Source organism: Notamacropus eugenii, chromosome 1 (genome assembly GCF_028372415.1).
Source record: "Notamacropus eugenii isolate mMacEug1 chromosome 1, mMacEug1.pri_v2, whole genome shotgun sequence".
Lineage (NCBI taxonomy): Eukaryota > Metazoa > Chordata > Mammalia > Diprotodontia > Macropodidae > Notamacropus > Notamacropus eugenii.
Window position 1 is genome coordinate 183,822,397 of NC_092872.1, and position 19,888 is coordinate 183,842,284.

General features: G+C 38.4%; 1 protein-coding gene and 1 pseudogene across 2 annotated transcripts in view; one reads left to right on the plus strand and one right to left on the minus strand.

The window, feature by feature from the left end:
• Positions 1-19,888, plus strand: part of SORCS3 (sortilin related VPS10 domain containing receptor 3) — a 676,074-nt gene that overhangs the window by 540,732 nt on the left and 115,454 nt on the right. For both annotated transcript variants that reach the window (XM_072621715.1, XM_072621724.1), the window contains 2 exons: positions 4,993-5,082; positions 17,505-17,684. In XM_072621715.1, the coding sequence (XP_072477816.1) occupies positions 4,993-5,082; positions 17,505-17,684 (270 nt within the window). The remainder of the gene's footprint in view (positions 1-4,992; positions 5,083-17,504; positions 17,685-19,888) is intronic.
• Positions 10,596-11,463, minus strand: LOC140529179 (AP-3 complex subunit sigma-1 pseudogene; annotated as a pseudogene).

Sequence of the window (19,888 nt, forward strand, 5' to 3'; positions counted from 1 at the left end):
TGGATAAATACTTTTCCAATTCCCTCCACATTTTCCCCCTCTGGGGTGACCCCCGAAAAAAATGAGCTTTTATTTTAGGTGGGAGAAATAATGACTTAGGAAATGAGTGTATTCTGTAGGTAGAAGAATTATCAGCCCGCATTTAAATGAAAACCAACTTGACCTTGGACACAACCCTCTAGGATTATAAAGCTCAAATATCACAGACATCTCCCAAGACTTGTCAAAGTCGTATGAAATCACACTACCAATCAACCAATATTTATTGAGCAATTTATTTTCGTCTTTGCCTTGAGATGGGTTTACTGGGGGAGAGAGAAATGTAAGAGATGTGGTCCTTGGTCTCCCAGAGCTGCTTGTAGAAATGGGAAAATAGGAGTTACACATGAAAGTATTAATTAACAATACAAGGCCATTTTTGTTAAGTGCCAATTGAAGGCACATAAGCATTAGAAAAACCCAAAGGAGCAAAAGAAGCAAAGCTGATGTTGGAGCATCCCAGCATCTGTCCTCTCCTTCCCCTGAACTCCTAAGGACATGCTCTCTGTACTGCTTACTGGAGCTTAGTATATATTCAGAACCTTAACTAGGGCAGGACAGCAGACAAGGATTTTACTCAAGGTGCTTATTTCCAGAGGCTATTTCTCTGGAGAGGGCATGCTTCTCCTTGAGGAGAGGGGAGTTGGGAGAAAACTGCCCCCACATCTCTTTTACTGGCCTTCAGTTGCATCCTCATACCCTCGTCTAGTTTATGTCTAGTATCCCCAGGGTCCTATCATATTTATATCCCTATCAAAAAGCCTCCCTTCCTTTACAATGATCTCTATTGGGAAGAAGCCAGATATACTGGGGAAAAGATCACTTCTGTTCCCAATGAGACTTCACCTTCATTTGGGCTTTCCTCTGTCCATCCCTCTCTAAATTGTTTTTACCATGAGTGAAAAAAAATAATGTTTAACAACCCCTCTGGGTTTCCTCTCCCAAACCACACTGATGCAGGGCAGGTAGTAGCCAGAAAGTTATGGGGGCAACCTTGTTGGCTGTTATCCTCCTCATATGTGAGCCTCCGATGTTCATCCCCTTAACAATCAGCCAGTCAATTCAGTTACCTTTTTGGAAAAGGTATTTACAGAAATGTCATAATACGAACAATAATTACAAAATATTGCCCTATAAACCTGGGAAGTCCTCTCTCACAAATATACGTAGAGTCCATGAAGGAAAGAATGGGCATAAACTTTCAGTACAGTGGTGGGGACACACATGTGTAGGGAGTACACATGTCTAAAGCAACTCACAACTCCAGTACCATGGAACTTCAATGTCCTTTCTCTAGAGGTTTCTCATGAAGCTCACTTCAGGGTGTGGCATCAGTGATGGATAAGTTTTTTCCACAGCTCCTCAGCTAAACTGGCTCTTTCTAGTACACAATGTCTCAGCTCAACAGATAAATCCTCAGTTCTTCACTGGGAGAAATATCAAGTTGCTTGACCACTGGGCTACTGTTACAAAGCAAGCCAAGCAGACTACTTGGTCACTGGCTTTCCATAGGTCATGATGTATCTGCTGGCTGGATCAATCTGCTATACTCCCTGGACTGGCTCCCTTATGGGCAGCTGCAGTCTTCACCACCACTATGTGTTACTGCACTCTCTTCAGCTTGGAGGTCTACAATTCTCCCTTCAGCAGGATTGCTAATGGGCTCTTTCAGCAAGGACTGTGACTCCAACTAAGAGTGGCAAAGACCTCTCCTCTTTGATTTGTTCAGATATTGGGTTCTGAAGTTTGTCACCTCCAGCCAGTAGGTAGGAGAGGGCCACCCTCCTATCTGACAATTCTTGGTTCAGAGCAAGTCCTTATCGTAAAGAACTCAGCTTTTACTTATGGTGATCAACAATTACTTTTCTCACTTTGCTGTTGGGTTCTTATGTGGATGAATGACAGGGAATTCAAATTCAACAGACATTTATTAAATATCTGCCATACTTAGTACTTGTTGATGATATAAGATAAATAATACGTATTCTCTCTTTTGAGGCACTCAAAGATTTTTAAGGGAGATAATAAACATCCTCAAATAAGAGCAGTACAAACTATGGCCTAATAAGGGAGCATATCTCATAAATTTTTGTATGTCCCACCATGTGGGCCACATAGAAGAAGTTCAATAAAGATGAGACTGATCGATGGGTCGATACCATAGATGGAATAATGATTCTCCTTTAGCACTGTTGGATATCTTCCCATAATTGAGCAGACAATTTCATCACGCAACTGCCTTTTTATTTTTTGTAAATAATTGCTTATGCTTTCATCTGAAAATAGCAAATAGACTCATTTTGCACAAATCAGAGTAATTTAAGTTCAGAGTAATTAGTACCCTCAGAGAGTCTGCTTGGAATTGCCAGAACATATAAATAATATCATTTACAAGGATTTGCTTCTTCTAACGACAGTGTGACCCCTCAATCAAAAGGGTAACACACATTTCAAAGACCAAAGAATGAGAGGGAGTGTATGTAGGCCAGTGTGCAGATGTCCTTCCTCTGAATGTCTTGATGATGTACTCAAAGAGCCAACAAAACCTATTTCCCAAAATGAAGTCACAATTCTACACCTGGTTGATTGTGAGGAGTTACAACCCTCCATAGCTGTGAGAGGTTTCAAGGACCAAGGACAGAGGAGAAAAAAGAGCATCTTTGCCAAGAGCATCTTAAGCTGCCTCTTAACTTCCAGGTCCCATTTTACATATGTGTAAAAGGAAGGAATTAGACTAGATGGTTTCTAAGTTCCCTTACAGCTCTTTTCTTCTGTGAAAAGATGTCTTGAATTGACAAGAGAGAGAAAGCAGAGCAGCTCAGTTCTGAGTGTGCTTGTTTTTGCTGGAAGTGACCCAATAATTAGAGGGAGATGATACCCAAGATAAGAAACAAAATAGTAAGTGCATAGTTATCCTGGCTCAGATAAACTATATTTTCTGTTACTGAAAGAACTGACCAATGTGATTACAGAGCATCTGCCAATAATATTTGAAAGACTTTGGATTGTGGAAGAGAGATTACAGATTGGAGAGGGACAACTGACCCTAATTTCTAAAAGAGGAATAGAACAGAGTCTTCAAACTGTAGCTGAGTGAGTTTTACTTCCATTCCTATCTATAATGGATCATTAAAGAGAAGGAAGGTAAGGAAAGGAAGGTAGGTATAGTAACGGAAGCAGTGAGTAATAAAGAACCGGTGTGGATTCATCAAGAATGAGCCAACCTAGGTTAATCTCATGTCCTTTGTTGACTGGATTACGAAACTAGTAGATGAAGGAAGTTCTCTGGATATAGTTTACCTAGATATTAGCAAAGCATCTGATAAAGTATATCACACCCTTCTTGTGGAATAGATGAGGAGCTGTGGGTGAAGTGAGGCTATAATTAGGCTGATCTGAGAACTCGTTGGAGGGTCAGATTTGAAGAGATGTTAGAGGCTCAATGTCAATATGACAGAAGAACTCCTAGGGATGCCCTGGGGCTTTGTGCTTAGAACTGGGTTATTTCACATTTTTATCAATGAGTTAGATGGGACATAGATGGCATACTTGTCAAATGTACAGCTGATACAAAGCTAGTAAGGGTGGCTAACACACCAGACAAAAGAATCAAGATCAAAAAAGATCTTGCCAGGCTTAGGGCATTGAACTGAATCTAACAAGGTAAAATTAAATAGAAATAAATGTGGAGTCAGTGCAAAAATTAAAGTTTTTAAATATAATATGGGGAAGGTTTGGCTGGATTGCAATTTGTCTTGAAAAAGATCTGAGGATTTTAGCGGACTGCAAGCTCAATATGCATCAAAAGTATGATATGATAGCCAAAATTATCTAATGTCATCTCGGGCTGTGTTAAGAAAGCAAAACTTCTAGGACCAGGAAGGTCAGAGTCACACCATGCTATGCTCTAGTAAGTTATCATTTACATTTATCTCTTCCACATCATAGGGGCTACGTGTGACACCCCCATGATCTGGAAAATTCACATAAAAGTTTTGACTCTCCCTTTGTAGCAGTAAAGAAGTCTAAATTATTATGATATTAAAGGACAAAATGTATTGATATCATACAATACTGTACATATATATTAATGCATTTCTGAGTTTCTAAACTTTTTTTCTGTGCCATCTACTGCCCTTTGCATGTCTTTCATGGCTTCTACAAAACTCCTCCAACATTCCCATTTCATTTCTTATGTCAATCTGAGATATATTGAAACTTTGAGAGGGGAAGTTGTGATGTGGAAGGGTAACTAACTGTAGAACATTGGGTTCAGTTCTCGTTATTAGGTTCAGAGAAAAAGTATTGATAAGCTAGAGGGTGTTCAAAGTGATTAATTAGGATAGCTGAGGGACCTTCATACTCTGTCATATATGAGCTAGTGTAAGGAATTGGGGATGTTTAGCCCCAAGAAGACAGGACTGGCAGAGAAGGGGAAGGAGAATGATAATTGTCTTCAAATATTTGAAGAGATGTGATGTGTAGGAGAGAAAAGATCTGTTCTTGTCACAGAACAAATCTGTCCATCCAAGAACAATGGGTGGAAGGTCCAAAGGGGCAAATTTAATCTTGACCTCAGGAAAACATTCCTAAGAATTAGAACTGTCCAAAAGTGGGATGGGCCATGTAGTCAGATCCCTCTCCTTGGAGGTCTTCTTACAGAGACCAGATGACTATTTGTTGGATATATTATTCTACTGGAGGTTCCATGTATTCATGGTTTAGACTAGATGGTCTTTTCCTGTTCTCAGATTTTGTGATTCTGGATATATTTTATCTGTACTTGCAGATGGATGTGTTCTTTCCCCCAGTGGAATTCTCTGAGTTCTCTGAAGGCAGCGATCATTTCATTTCTATTTTTGTATTCTTTCACACCTAGCATGGTGCCCAAGAAGCAGTAAGCACTTAATATTCGATACTTGATTGAATATCTTATCTTGCTTTCTCCTCTAGGTGACTTCAGGTGGAAGAGCCAGCTACTATGTGTCCTACAGAAGAGAGCCCTTTGCCCAGATCAAACTGCCTAAGTATTCCCTGCCAAAAGTGAGTTGCCTCTTTGTCTTAAAAAACAAAACAAAACAGTTTCTATGAGGCTGTCTTTTTAAGCTGTTGGAAATTTTGTCCCATGGTGATAATCTAAGGCAGAATTTATTTTGGTTGCCTGACTTCTATGTTTTGGTCCTTTGTTTTCACGTTTCAGAATCCACATGCAGTCAGAGATCTTTAATTTTCCTTGATGGCCCCTTGGTGACACAAATACTAACTGTTTAGATTTACCTGCAGAGGTAGCTCATCTTTGTGGGAAATATACCGTCTTTGAAGTCATCACTCGAGGCCCCTACTTCAACATTGAATATGAACATTATGGAATTTGCTTAACCTTTCTAGGCCTTAATTTTCCAACATAAAGATTGGATATTCTGGGGATGGAGGCATTAGATTGTCTATGTGAAATTGCTCTGAGCTCTTGAAAGGAAAGTCATTGAATTTGAATTTAAAAAATCTTTTAACAATCAGTTTTCATGCATTCAGTCTGTGGCTAATCTACAGCCTCTTTCCCAATCCATGCTTAGTCTCAGACAGCCAGAGTTGGTGTTTAGCTGGGATGTCACATAATCAGGCAAAAAGCTAGGAGTACATGTGTTTAAGTTTGTGGAGATGGGCTTCAGTTTCTCTGGCTGTATTTCAAAGTTGTAGTAAATGTGTTTTGGATTATACTTTCCTTTGTCAATGTGGACAGTTGAAATTTGACTGTATTGTCAATATTGGAATACTAATATTCTATCACATTTTTGTCCTTTTGGGGGAGTTTAATTGTAGATCTTTCCAGTCTCTCCTTCCAGAATTATAAAACTGTAGAATTAGAAGGGATCTCAGCTGATCCTAGTCCAGTTCTCACTACAACATGCCCAACAACTGGTTTATCCAGCTTGAAAACTTCCAATGAGGGGAACCCTTAACTTCCTGAGGCATCCCATCCCACTTTGAGACAGATCTACTTATCAGAATGTTTTGCTTACCACGAGCCCAAATGTATCTCTTTGAAACTACCACTCCTTACTCCCAGTTCTGTTTTCTTGGGCCAAGTGGAATGAGTCTAATCCTTTTCCCAAGCAAAAGCCTTTCAAGTATTTGCAAAATCATATCTGCTCTATCTTTTCTATGAGGCTAATCATATGACATATATATCATACTTCATATAACATGGGTTAAAAATCCCTTTACCATTCTGGTTGCCTCCCTCTGCACACTCTTTAGTTTATCTATGTCCTGTGGAACCCATAACTAAGAATGAGTTTTAGATGGGATCTGACCAGATGGATTACAGAGAGAGTAACTTTCTTACTCCTGGCAGCTGGATCTCTCTTAATGCAAGCTCAAGTTTGCCAGCCACCATATTTTATTATTGACTCAGTGAGTTTGTAGCTCACTGATCTTTCTTCAGAGTGCTGCCTAACCATGCCTTCTCCATCTTGTTTGTATGAAGTAAAAATTTTAAACTGAAGTATAAGACTACCTATATTCCTGTTAAATTTTATCTCATTAGATTCAGTCCATTCTTCCAGCCTATCAAAATCTTTTTGGAACTGGTAGTTGTTATTCAGTTGTGTCCAACTCTTTGTGACTCCATGGATCATAGCATAACTTCCCCTTTTACTAGCCACTATTTCTTGAGGTCTGTCCAAGTTCATTTTCATTGTTTCATGACATATCCATTCGTTTCATCCTCTGCTGTCCCCTTTTCCTTTTGCCTTCAATCTTTCCCAACATCAGGGTCTTTTCCATTGAGTCCTGTCTTGTCTTTATGTGGTAGAAATATTAGCTTCAGTTTCATTATTTGACCTGCCAGTGAAAAGACTGAATTAATTTCTTTAAGTATTGACTGATTTGATCTCCTTCCTGTCCAAAGGCCTTTCAAAAGCCTTCTCTGGAACCACAATTCAAAAGTATCAATCCTGCAGAGCTCGTCTTTCCTTGTAGTCCAACTTTCAAACATAACATTGCTACTTGAAGAACCATAGCTATGATTATACAGACTTTGTCAGCAAGGTGATATCTCTGCTTTTTAGGATGCTCTCCAGATTTGCTATGGCTTTCCTTCCAAGGAACCTGACTGTCATACATTGTATTAGATGTCCCTCCCAACTTTGTTGTCTTTAGTTTGATGCAAATGTCATCTATGCTTTTGTCCAAGTCATTGATAAAATGTTAATGATCACAAGACCAAGCAAAGACCCCTGGGGCATGTCACTAGAGAATTCCTGCCAAACTGATAGTAGGGCACTCTTTGAGTCTGGCCACTGGACTAGTTTTGAATCCATTTAATTTGACTATCATCTAGTCTACATCTCTCCCTTTTTTTAAATAGAAGAATTTCATAACGTCATTTATCTAATGTTTTGCAAAAATCTAGGCCAACTATACAAGTTTAGTAACCCTGTCAAAAATGGAAACAACATTAGTCCAGCATGACCTATTCTTGATGGAGCCACGATGAGTCTTTGTGTTCACTGCTTCCTTTTCTAGATGTTCATTTAACATACTTACAGTTTCCCAATAAACCTTAGTAGCTAGGAAGAGAGTAAGAGTAATACTATACCTTAGAGTAAGGTATAGTATTATGGAAAAGGCACTTGACCAAGTGTCTAGAATCTTGGTTTCTAGTCCCAGCTCATTTTGTAACCTTAACCTTTCTCTTCCAGAATTAGGGGTTGGACCAGATGAACTCCATCTCTATAATAAGCACAAACTGCATTTAATCTCATTACCTATGGAATATTAAAGTCTGAGGTAGTCTCTGGACACACCTGAAACCAACCTAGGGCTGGTTAAGTGTGTGAGTCACAAATTGGAAAATGGGAATAATGTAGTAGATGGAGACCTAAGCTTACTAGAATTGAACATCCTGGGTTCCTGCTTCTGCCAGTGATGTTTGGGACCTTAGGCAAGTTATTCCTCCTGTCTGGGCTTTGATATTGCCATTTGTAGGAATGAGAGAGCTGAACTAAATGATTTTCAAGATACTTTGAAACTCCAAAATTTTACAATCTTATTAATCAAGGGAAAAATTCATTAGGATCCTAGATTTATGATTGAAAAGAATCTTTAGATTATTAAGTCTAAGCCCTTTATTCTACAAATGAGGAAATTGGGACAAAGAAAGGTTAAGTGACCTGTCCAGAATCCTACAGCTAAATTCAGTCTTCTTGATTTCAAGTCTAGTTTATTATCTATTTATCACAAGAACCAAAAATGTCCTTTATAGTAGAAATAAGGAGAAACAAAGAGAAGGTTTTCACCAGAACATGAGGATCTCCGTATATTTTCCTGGGGGAAATGAGCCTACTATGTTTCTCTAAACTAAGACATTGTGCTAATATGGTATCTATTGGAGGGGAGGGGATTTGAAATTTGATTTTAATCTTATTTGTTTACTTAAAATAGAGAACAAATTCATTCCTATGTGGACCTGAGCTCTAGGTTGAGGTGAGGGGAATGGTAGGGAGAAAGAAGATGCAAGTGAGGTTCCAAAATTGATCACAGTATTGGGCCAGTCCATTAAGGAACAGCAACCCTGTGGCAATTTATTTTCTAGCAGCACTGTCTGCTAGATCCATTTTCAGAGCTACATCAAAAGCTGCCTCTCATTAACATGATGGCTACTGGGAAAATCACCATCTGCTTATTGATCCCCTTTATTAGCCTGTGTTATCAGAGGCAATCATCACCAGGACAGGTAGCTTGTCGGCTGGCTCATTCTGTTGCTTAGAAAAGGATATGACTTTGCATCAGATTGTCATTGTAAGGGCCCAGTATGATCTTTCTTCTTTACTTTTATTTTTTATAGAAAGACAACACAACATAAAAGCATCACTGTTTGACTACACTTAAAATCCTTTCCCATATGCCTAAAACGGTAAATTTAATTATTGGGACTGAGAAAAGGCAGTGAACCCAAGGGTCTAGAGAAATGCTTCTAGACTTGACTCTGATATAAATTTACTACATGGCCTTGGGCAGGTCACCTCACATCCCTGGGCCTCATTTTCCTTCTGCATGAACTGAGAGCATTGAATCAGTTGATGCCTAAGGTCCCTTCTAGCTTTAATTTGCTTTGATTCCATGATTCTGTGATCTCAACTGAATCTGCCTTCTGGGGGAGGGGGTGGTGTTTGAGCTTTGGGGTGTCTTTGTACTGACTTGAAATGAACATCACAACACTAACTAAAAACTACTGGTACCCTAGAGGGAAGCATCAGTAATGGGCTGAATTCAATGAAGGATGCAGGCAGACACCAGCCCAGGGCGCTGTTTGCTCATTCTACCCAGCAATGGCCAAAAAAACCATATGCCTGAGGGAAGAATAGGAAACCTACACAAGGAAAGATCGTACCCAGGAACGCAACAACAGTAACTTGAATCAATACATCACCTTTCTTTCAAGTAGTTCAAATAAAGCTCATGTCTCAGCTTGGCCTAGAGCATGGCCTAGGTCTCAACATGACCTGAGGCCTTCATCAGATTTTCCTGTGTCTGTTATTGAACACAAAGGGAAAAACCAAGTTCTTCCCTGGGAATTTTTATTTCATTTTTTCCAGTTAATTTCCAGGGTTTTTTTTCTTCTAAAAATAAACTGAATATTTTTATGCAACATAGATGTAGTTTTTAAATAATCATGCCAAATGGCAGGAAGAGTTAAGGAATGTTGTACTCATAGAATTCCATGAAATATACAAAACGTCCCAATATTTTGGGTTGTACATAATAAAGGAATACCTTAAATACATTTTCAAAATACTGTTGTAACCAAGATGATGTATCTTATGAGGTCATAGGAATGTAATTTAGGGAAAAAAAATTCCACAGAACTACCCATTGTCTTAAAAATCACTGAGCAAGAAAAAAACAATATTTACCTTAATAAACTGATTTTTATACTGTGGTGTTTCAAAAGTTTGAGGAACATAGGTTCTGGCAATTAATTTATTATTAATGCCTGCAAGTTTATTAATAAAAGGAGATCAGAGGTCTTCTCGAACGCCAAAGATTCCTCATGATTGTCAGCTCACAGTTTATATGCTTTCAGAAGAGTAGGTGTTCCTGAGGGTGGCAATCAACTCTGATTGGTTAACAATTAATGAGAAAATGAATATTAAGATGAGAGGCTGCTGGGCTATATTCCAGTGAGGTTCTTGAGGGTATGCACCTTGGATCACCCAAATCAATTTCCATATCACCTGTCAGACAAAAGGGAGGATTCACATTTTCCCAGACCTGTCTGAGCAAAACACAGTAGCCTAAACTTAGAATTTCTTTTACTCTCTTTGATTAGCTCTCAGCCATCCTGGCTGGGTAAGTCTTTGGGAAAGATTTCTTAACCTGGTTAATTTCTGTATGAGGAAGTAGAAGAAGGGAAAAATCAATAATTAGTTATTACAATGAGAGAGAAATAATCCTTTCCTTCATTGCACAATTCTATACAATATCTTTTCTTAAATCAACCCAACAGTAAAAGTTGACTCTCTCTTTTTTTTGTAAACAATTGAATGGTAAACCTAGATAATTTTTCTCCTCTCAGATTTTACCTGGGAGTAGCCTTTTTTTTTAAAAGTGGGCAGGTTTGACACTTTTATGCTAACGTCACCGATATTATTATTTCTTGTGATCTCAAGAAGATACATATTCCTTACAATAGATACTTCAAGGACTGAAGCTCCTGCTAAGCCAGACTCAGATTTCTCCAGCTTATTTTACACATTAATTTGAGTAGCAATTTCATTCATGTGGGTCTCCAAAACCATTACCCTTATTACCATTTCTGCCAGAATATTGAAGATCTTATCTACATGGAAAATTAAATCCAGTTCATAGACATTTTCAAAACACTTGTCTAGAGTCTCCATGAATACTTGTATTAGGTCTAAAATGCCAGGTTCACTTTGTGAAGAATCCACAAGGAAGACAAAATAGAATGTGACATATAATGCCTTTAAATCAGTTTTCTGTCAGAGCCACCTATTAGCAAGCCTCCTTCTAGGAAGTTACACATATTTTGATCTCATTTAGACACCAAGGTTTTTCTGATGATTTGTTGCTATGTATCTTCATATACTAGATGGCACAGAGTGCTGGGCCTAGAGTCATGAAGACTTCTTTTCCCAATTTCAAATCTGGCTTCAGATACTTGTTAGCTGTGTGACCCTGGACAAGTCACTTCACCCTGCCTCAGTTTCCCCATCTGTAAAAATGAGCTGGAGAAGGCAAATCATTCCAGTATCTATGCCAAGAAAACCTCAACTGGGGTCATGAAGAGTTGAACATGATTGTAAATGACTGAACACAATCTTCACTATAGGGTTGGTAAAACTTGGAGAGTTGGAGTTTCTCTTGGTTATTGAAGATGAAGATCATAGCTTTGATCATGGTAGAGCCCCAGGCAAGGGGAGGGCTTAGGAAGAGAAAAGGTGTGCCAGATTGGTGGTGACTCCTGGGAGGCTAGCACTGGAGCCAGACCACCATTGTTCTTCTGTTTGGGTGGGCTCCAGGAGAGGGAGGGGAGGGACTCTGGAAATTTTTAAATCATACAAGCAAAGAATGGAAATCTAGTCTGTTATCAGTTGCTCTTCTTTTTAAACAAAGAAAAGATCCAAGACATTGGGAGATTATTATTTTTTTCTTTTTTAAAGAAATACGCATTTATTCAAAACTTAGTTTGTCTTCTGAGCTAGTTATGTACCATCAAGGCCCTCTTAGACATCTGAAACTGAATGTCTTATAGACATCTCAATTACAGCATGTCTAGGACAGGACTGAAGTTGCAGAATGAGGCACTTCTTAAAATATGATCAATGTAAGAATTTATTTTGCCTGATTATAGATATTTATGATAGATTTATGATTCCTTCCTTCCTTCCTTCCTTCCTTCCTTCGTTCCTTCCTTCCTTCCTTGTTTCCTTTTTCTTTTTTAAGAAGGGAAATATAGGAAGGAGAGAAAAAGATTCTTGTCAATTGAAAATAGTAAAAGAAAAGAGATATCAATACAATTTTGTCTACATACGTCAATTTTCTTTTTTTTAAATTTACTTGTATATTTTAGGTTTCAACAGACACTTCCACAAGATTTTGAGTTATATATTTTCTTCCCATCTCTCCCCTCTGCCCACCCAAAGAAATCCTGTGTTCTGATTACCCCTTCCCCCAATCTGCCCTCCCTTCTATCACACCCCTCCCTTTTCTTATGCCTATCCCTTCTATTTTCATGTAGAATAGGATAGATATCTATATCCCATTGCCTGTATATCTTATTTCTCAGTTGCATGTAAAAACAATTTTTAACATTCGTTTTTAAACTTTTAAAAGTTTTAAAAACTTTAAAAACTTTGAGTTTCAACTACTCTCCCTTCTTCCTTCCCCACCCATCCCCAAGCATTTCAATATAGGTTGTTATACATGTATAGTTATGCAAAACACTTCAATAACAGTCATATCATGAAAGACTATATTTCCTCCATCCTATCCTGCCCCCCCATTTATTCTATTCTCTTTTGACCCTATCCCTCCTCAAAAGTATTTACTTCAAATTACCTCCTCCTCCCATTTGCCCTCCCTTCTATTATTCCCTGAAACCCCCTAACCTAGTTAGTCCCCTTCCCCCCTACTTCCCTGTAGTGTAAGATAGATTTTCATACCAAACTGAGTGTGTATATTATTCCCTCTTTAAGCCAAAAGCAATGAGAGTAAGGTTCACTCTTTCCCTCTCACCTCCTCCCTCTTCCCTTCCATTGATAAAGCCTTTTCTTGCCTCTTTTATGTAAGATAATTTGTCCCATTCTATTTCTCCTTTTTTGCTCCCAATATATTCATCCCTTACCCCTTAATTTTATTTTTTAGACATCATCCTTGCCTATTCAACTCACCCTGTGTCCACTGTATATATGTATGTAATCCCTCCAACTACCCTAATATTGAGAAAAGTCTCAAGAGTTACAAATACTTTCCATGTAGAAATGTAAACAGTTCAACTTTAGTAAGTCCCTTATGATTTCTTTTTCCTGTTTACCTTTCCATGCTTCTCTTGATTCTTGTGTTTGAAAGTCAAATTTTCTATTCAACTCTGGTCTTTTCAACAAGAATGCTCGAAAGTCCTCTATTTCACTGGATGATCTTTTTTCCCTTGAAGTATTATACTCATTTTTGCTGAGTAGGTGATTCTTGGTTTTAATTCTACCTCCTTTGATCTCTGGAATATCATATTCCAAGCCCTGCAGTCCCTTAATGTGGAAGCTGCTAGGTCTTGAGTTATCTTGATTGTATTTCCACAATATTTGAATAGTTTCTTTCTTCTTACAATATTTTCTCCTTGACATGGGAGATCTGGAATTTCGCTATAATATTCCTAGGAGTTTTTCTTTTGGGATCTCTTTCAGGAGGTGATCAGTAGATTCTTTCAATATCTATTTTACCCTCTGGCTCTACAATATCAGGGCAGTTTTCCTTGATAATTTCTTGAAAGATGATGTCTAGGAATTTTTTTAAAGATCATGGCTTTCAAGTAGTCCCATAATTTTTAAATTGTCTCTTCTGGATCTATTTTCCAGGTCAGTTGTTTTTCCAAAGAGATATTTCACATTGTCTGTTACTTTTTCGTTCCTTTGATTTTCTTTTATAATTTCTTGATTTTTCATAAAGTCATTAGCTTTCATCTGCTCCATTCTAATCTTTAAGGAATTATTTTCTTCAGTGAGCTTTTGCACCTCCTTTCCCATCTGGTCAGTTCTGCTTTTTAGGGCATTCCTCTCCTCATTGGCTTTCTGGATCTCTTTTATCATTTGAGTTAGTCTATTTTTTAAAGTGTCATTTTCTTCAGAATTTTTTGGGTTTCTTTTAGCAAGCAGTTGACTCATTTTTCATGATTTGGTTGCATCACTCTCATTTTTCTTCCCAATTTTTGCTGTACTTCTCTTACTTGGTTTTCAAAATCTTTTTTGAGCTCATCCATGGCCTGAGACCAATTCATATTTTTCTTGGAGGCTTTGAATGGAGGAGCTTTGACTTTATTGTCTTCCTCTGTTTATATACTTTGGTCTTCTTTGTCACCAAAATAAGATTCTATAGTCTGATTATTTTTCTGGCTTTTGAGCATTTCCCCAGTTATTTACTTGACTTTTGAGCTCTTTGTGAAGGTAGCTCTCTGCTTCCAGTGAGGGTGGGGGGTGTACTATCAGCCACTTGATCCCCCCAGAATCTGTGGGCCTAGAGCTTTGGAAACAGTCACTTCCACTGCTCCTATCCCTGCTGCTGCTGCCACAGGCTCCTCCACCCTCTCCACTGCTTGGGGCTGGGGACCGACCCCTCTACTATCTCACACACGTCCCACAGGTTTCCACTGACCTTCTAATTTGTCCTCTGTTTTGGCGTCTTGAAGTTTGGAAACCACCACAGGTGCTCAAGATTCAGTCCCCCCCAAGGCCTGCTCAGGTCCCATCTGTGCCAGCATGGCCCATACTGAACTGTGCTCTGCTCCTAGTGCAGTGCTATAGACACTTCCTGGTGACCTTCCAGGTTCTCTTGGTCTAGAGATTTACTTCACTCCATCATTCTGTGGGATCTGCATCTCCAGAATTTGTTCAGAGTCATTTTTTTACAGGTATTTGGCTCGGTTTGGGGGGAAAGTGCTAGCAAGTCCATGCTGTTACTCCATCTTGGCTCTGCCCCACTCCATGTATTTCATAGTTTCCTTTGCAATCCTATGGACTTTACTTTTACTCGAAATATAATTCTGAGATGGTGCCCAATACCAGACTGTCAAAAGGATCCATGACATAATAAAATTTAAGAACCCTTGGACAGTTCATGATAATAATGTATCACAAACATGAATGTTGTTTAACATAACATAATTAATTTCTAGACCAGAAGTTAAGAGTATGGTGAAGGGATCCCATGTCCATTGAGTCTTTTGTTTAAAAACAGCAGTAGCAGCAGCAGCAACTGACAACCACCAGCACCACCAATGTTAGGTAGGGTATTCATTACTTGCTGGTAAGACCTTGAAATTCACAAAAGAAGAAATTATTTTCAACTTTTAATTTAATAGAACCATTATGTCATGTCTCAACATTAAAAATGTTGAGTTAACGGGTCCAAATTTATATTTTAAACCAGTATTTTTCCACGTGGTATGTCTGTTCACCCCAAAATGAATTTCTCCATGGAAATTCTCAAAGCTAATAGATAATTTCTCAAAGATGAGGAGCCAATCTTATGATTTAGAGATAGATTGAATCAACTTATGAGATCTGCCCTTTTCTGAATCTAACTAGACAAGCCTCAGCCAAGGCTACCTTCTCTTACTGTTAAGGTATTGTATCTGATATTGTATCTTTGAAATAATTATTGATTGACTCCCCTTTCTGTCTTCCTCACCTGTCCATTGAATTCACTCATATCTTTGGCCCTTGGATTCCTTGGATTCATGGCATTAGAAAGGGTTGGGAGAGATGTTGGAATAGGGCAAACAGGCTTTCTTAGATTCTCTTAGCCCATGAAACTAGTCCAAATTCATGTAGCACTATTAATTCAGTTCATATCTATCATTGTAGAAGACCATCCCCAAAATTTGTTTCCTCCTCTTTTTGTCTGTCTGAAATAACTTAACTCATTCATTTTTATGACAATGCTATATGGGAAAACCCAGGCATTTGTATTGTATTTTGAACAAAGTACGTGGATTTTTTTTCTATTTCTTCCTTTTTTGTTTTGTTTTGTATTGTTTTGTTTCTGTTCTCCCCCTTCTATTGGGTCCTAGGGTGTTCACTGCACAACAAAGCAATTGCATCCCACGTTCTTTTTGCAAGCAGCATCGTTGGAATTGCCGTGCACTTTTTAGAAAACCTGGACTTTTGAAAAATGTCTTAGATGGGAGAGAAAATGAGGATTCTGTCAAGTTGAATATGAAAGTTCAAGTATACCAAGTGAGACTTCTCTAGAAATCTTTTCAAAATATTTTTTTTCTTGAATTAAGTTGAACTAAGTTGATTTCTAATACATTAATCATAAGAAACACCTGTTCACTAACCTGTCATATCTCAAATACCTATTTCTGAATAATTCAATGCAGTCTTCATCTTTTCCCTACCCCTAATCCCAGTCTTTCTTATTTTCTTATCTCCTTTTTTTCTACTGAGGGCACTGTCATCCTTCCAATCACCCACGTTCATGACCTTTGAGTCATCCTTTCTCATTCTTCATATCAATCCAGTTGCCAAATCTTGTAGATTCTACTTACATGATACTTCTCACGTCCCCATGTCTACATTCATATAGTTACCTTCTGTATTCAGGGTCTCATCTCTTCTTGACTGCACTATAGCGATATTTTCCTGATTGGTCTCCCTGCCTCTCCTTTCTATTCCATCATCTACACCAGGATGATATTCTAAAAGAACAAGAATGAATGAATGAATGGATGGATGGATGAAAAAGTTCCTACTCTCAAGGAACTTACATTCTAATGAGGAAAACAATACATATATAGGTTTTGAGCTGTCAGATGGAAAGTTAGGATACTGCAGCAAATCAAAAGGTAATGCTTCTTTAATGTCATTTCCACTGATAAAATAACATGAGTTTTTGATGTTTAGCCATTTTATAGTGCCAAATACTTGGATTGCAAGAACTTTTTTTTTTATAGGTTTTCAGGAGCTGTGGCTGTAGCACCTTTACAAGCAATTATCAGTCTGCATTTCCACAGACTGATGCCAGTCCTCGGGCTCTTGGGCTTATCTGCCAGTTAGTGGCAATTCATCAATAGTGTTGATTGTAGTGACAAAGGTGGGCCCCTTCTTTATATGATTTTTCACCTCAGTGATGGCTACAGGACCGAGGGTGGAAGCCAGTCAGTGGTCTAGGGAAGCTCTGTTATTTTCAAGTTTAGGGTCCTGGGATATCTAGTCAAATAGTAGAGTGACGTTGAAGAAGTGAAGCCACACACCTAACTCAGTAGAGGTCAAGCCTGAGTAACCTAGTAGAGTGATGCCATTTGCAAAGATTCTGTGTCCAGTGAGGAGCAGCTCAAGGACCTCACAAGAAGATATCAGGAGTTCTCTAGCTCCAGTAATAAGTTTCCACTCCAGATATATTTCCCTTCCCAAAGCTATCTTTGTATTAGTGGTAACATTAACATTTGGGTATAAAAAAGGGATATGTATGAATCCTGCAAAGCCCTGGAAAATGACAACCACCAAAGCCCCTGTCACCCATCCTGTAGTCATTAAGAAAGGGAAAGGAATCATGGCATTCATAATTTATATTCTCACTCTAACACGAAATTGTTTAACAGCACCTATAACTCATTCTCTTTATGAACTGTTTCCTAAGACAGGGTAATTACCTGGAGTCCTGGTGGGCAGGAGAATGGATATGGAGAACTACAGAGTAACAGGTCTTCCATTTTCTTTCAACAGGACATGCATATCATCAGCACAGATGAGAACCAGGTGTTTGCAGCAGTTCAAGAGTGGAACCAAAATGATACGTATAATCTCTACATCTCTGACACACGTGGTGTCTACTTTACCTTGGCCCTGGAGAACGTCAAGAGTAGTCGGGGCCTAGAGGGCAATATCATCATTGACCTATATGAGGTATGTGGCTGAGGTTATTCTTTGGAATCATCTGTCCTCTCTAGGAAACACCATTGCAAAGGATGTTGTAGTCATTGCCTGGCTCTTTATCACTCACAGGGTATCTTTTAATGTCATTGAATAGACTTGTCTGCCTGAAACAGGAGGTAGGGACTGGTCCCAATTATCTCATAGAGTAAAGAAGTAGAAGGAACTGTAGAAATCATTTCATCAGTTTCATTATTTGATAGGAAAGTGGAGCCAAAAGAAATGTAAAAGACTTGCCCAAGGTCTCAGAGATAGTAAATAGTAGAGGTAAGATTTGAACTCATACTCTCTGATGATAAATTCAGTGCCCTAGCCTATCCATACAGTATGACTGGTGAAGGTCCTTTAGGATTCTCCACTGGGACTTGGGTAGTAATACTGTGCATGTGTCTGACATCCTCAAGGTAACCTTGCTTGTAGAGATGGGGACCATGTTGGCTGCTTCATACCTGAAATTGACAGGATCATGGCTTAATTTGGTACAATTCTATCCTAGGGTTGGATGGATGGGAATGGAATGAGAGACAGTTCATAAAGAGAGATGAAAAATGGAGAATGGAGAAAATGAAAAGTAGATCCATTAATTTCCCTTTTCCCTCTCTAAAAATCACCAAGCATTATATTGTAATGTACAACTGAAAGGTAATGGCCTGATTGAGAAAAGCCAAGCTCCTGGGATGGGATGATTGCTCTGTAGTGCCATAATGTTTATGAAGAAGTTTGCTGGGGTTTGCAGAGGATAGTTCTAACTGACATTCTCCCACAGTTCTTTAAGTTGTCCACAATAAGAGACAATAATGTTCAAGTTGTTATGTTTCTTAGTTATTTGGCCTAGCTTGGCTTGGATTGTTATGGTAATGATTTTTGGGTACTAGAGCCTATCACATCCTCTTCTTTTTTTTTTTTTTTTTTTTTTTTAACCTGGCTCTGATAAGGGACATAAATAAGAAGGTTACCTTTGGAACATTTTTTTTGCCTTTAGAATTTTGAAAAGAAAAAAGGGTAAAAAAATCCCCAAATGATTTTTAATCCCAGAAATTCAATTTTATTCAGCTGAATCAATACAGGACAACAAACACTGAACTCTAATTATGTTCAGGAGCCTTGTACTTGGCTTGGTAAAACATACTGAAGATGACAAAGGCAGTGTCACTCTCACTATCCTAATAGGGAGGAGGAGACATCTAACTGTGTAATTATCTACAATGAAAGTAAAAATATCCTTAACTGCAACAGGTAGAGCACAAATAACAAAGATAATCATAATATCTGATATTTACAGGCAGTTTTAAGGTTTGGAAAGCACTTTGCATTCTTTCACTTGATACTTACAAAGGATCTGTGAGGCTTGGATGACTGGTCATTTACTCCCACTTAACAAATGAAGTGAGACAGCATCTGTGACTTGCTCATGGTCACATACTTACTAAGTGTTAGAGGCAGGATACAAACTCAATTCTCTTCTGATTGAAAGTCCAATTTTTTTCCTCCTTTACACTTTTATCTTCAAAGAAGCAAACAAACATAATGTCATTTCTTCAGTGAGAAGGTTGGGAGAAGAGCAATAGATCAGGGAAGGCTTCATGGCGGAACTTGAGAAATACATCTTTTTGACTGTTCCAACAAGCTAAGTAGGCTTGCTGCTCTGAACCATTCACCTTTCAGTGAAGGGAAGTAAGAGGATTCTTGGGCATTTAGAATGGAGATCCATTGCTCTGAAGTAGGGCATGAATCAAAATAATGTATGAGGCAAGAGGTACACTTTTTCCCCCTTCCTTACTAATATATACTTTCTGTCTTCAGGAGAAAAGTTTATGGTGTCTGTGCAACTACAAAGTGTGGGCAAATACTGAGCTTGCCCAAGATTCTGGCAGCGCCTGCTTGATGCAGTGTTGGTGTAGGAAAGTCTCATTTTTAATTCAATTTAGTGATTGACTCTTAAGAATCTGCTATGTGCCCAGCACTTTGGAAGAAGATAAAAAATGTATAGCCTAATTGGAGATAATAATAATAGTAATTCAAATTTATACTGTACCCTCAGATTTGCAAAGTATATGAAACTAATAAAGCTTGTACATATCAGCTCATTTGATTTTCAGAACAACCCTGTAAGACAGGTGCTGTTATTTCTCCCCTTTAACAAATGAAGAAACCAAGGCTTTGAGAGTGACTTGCTC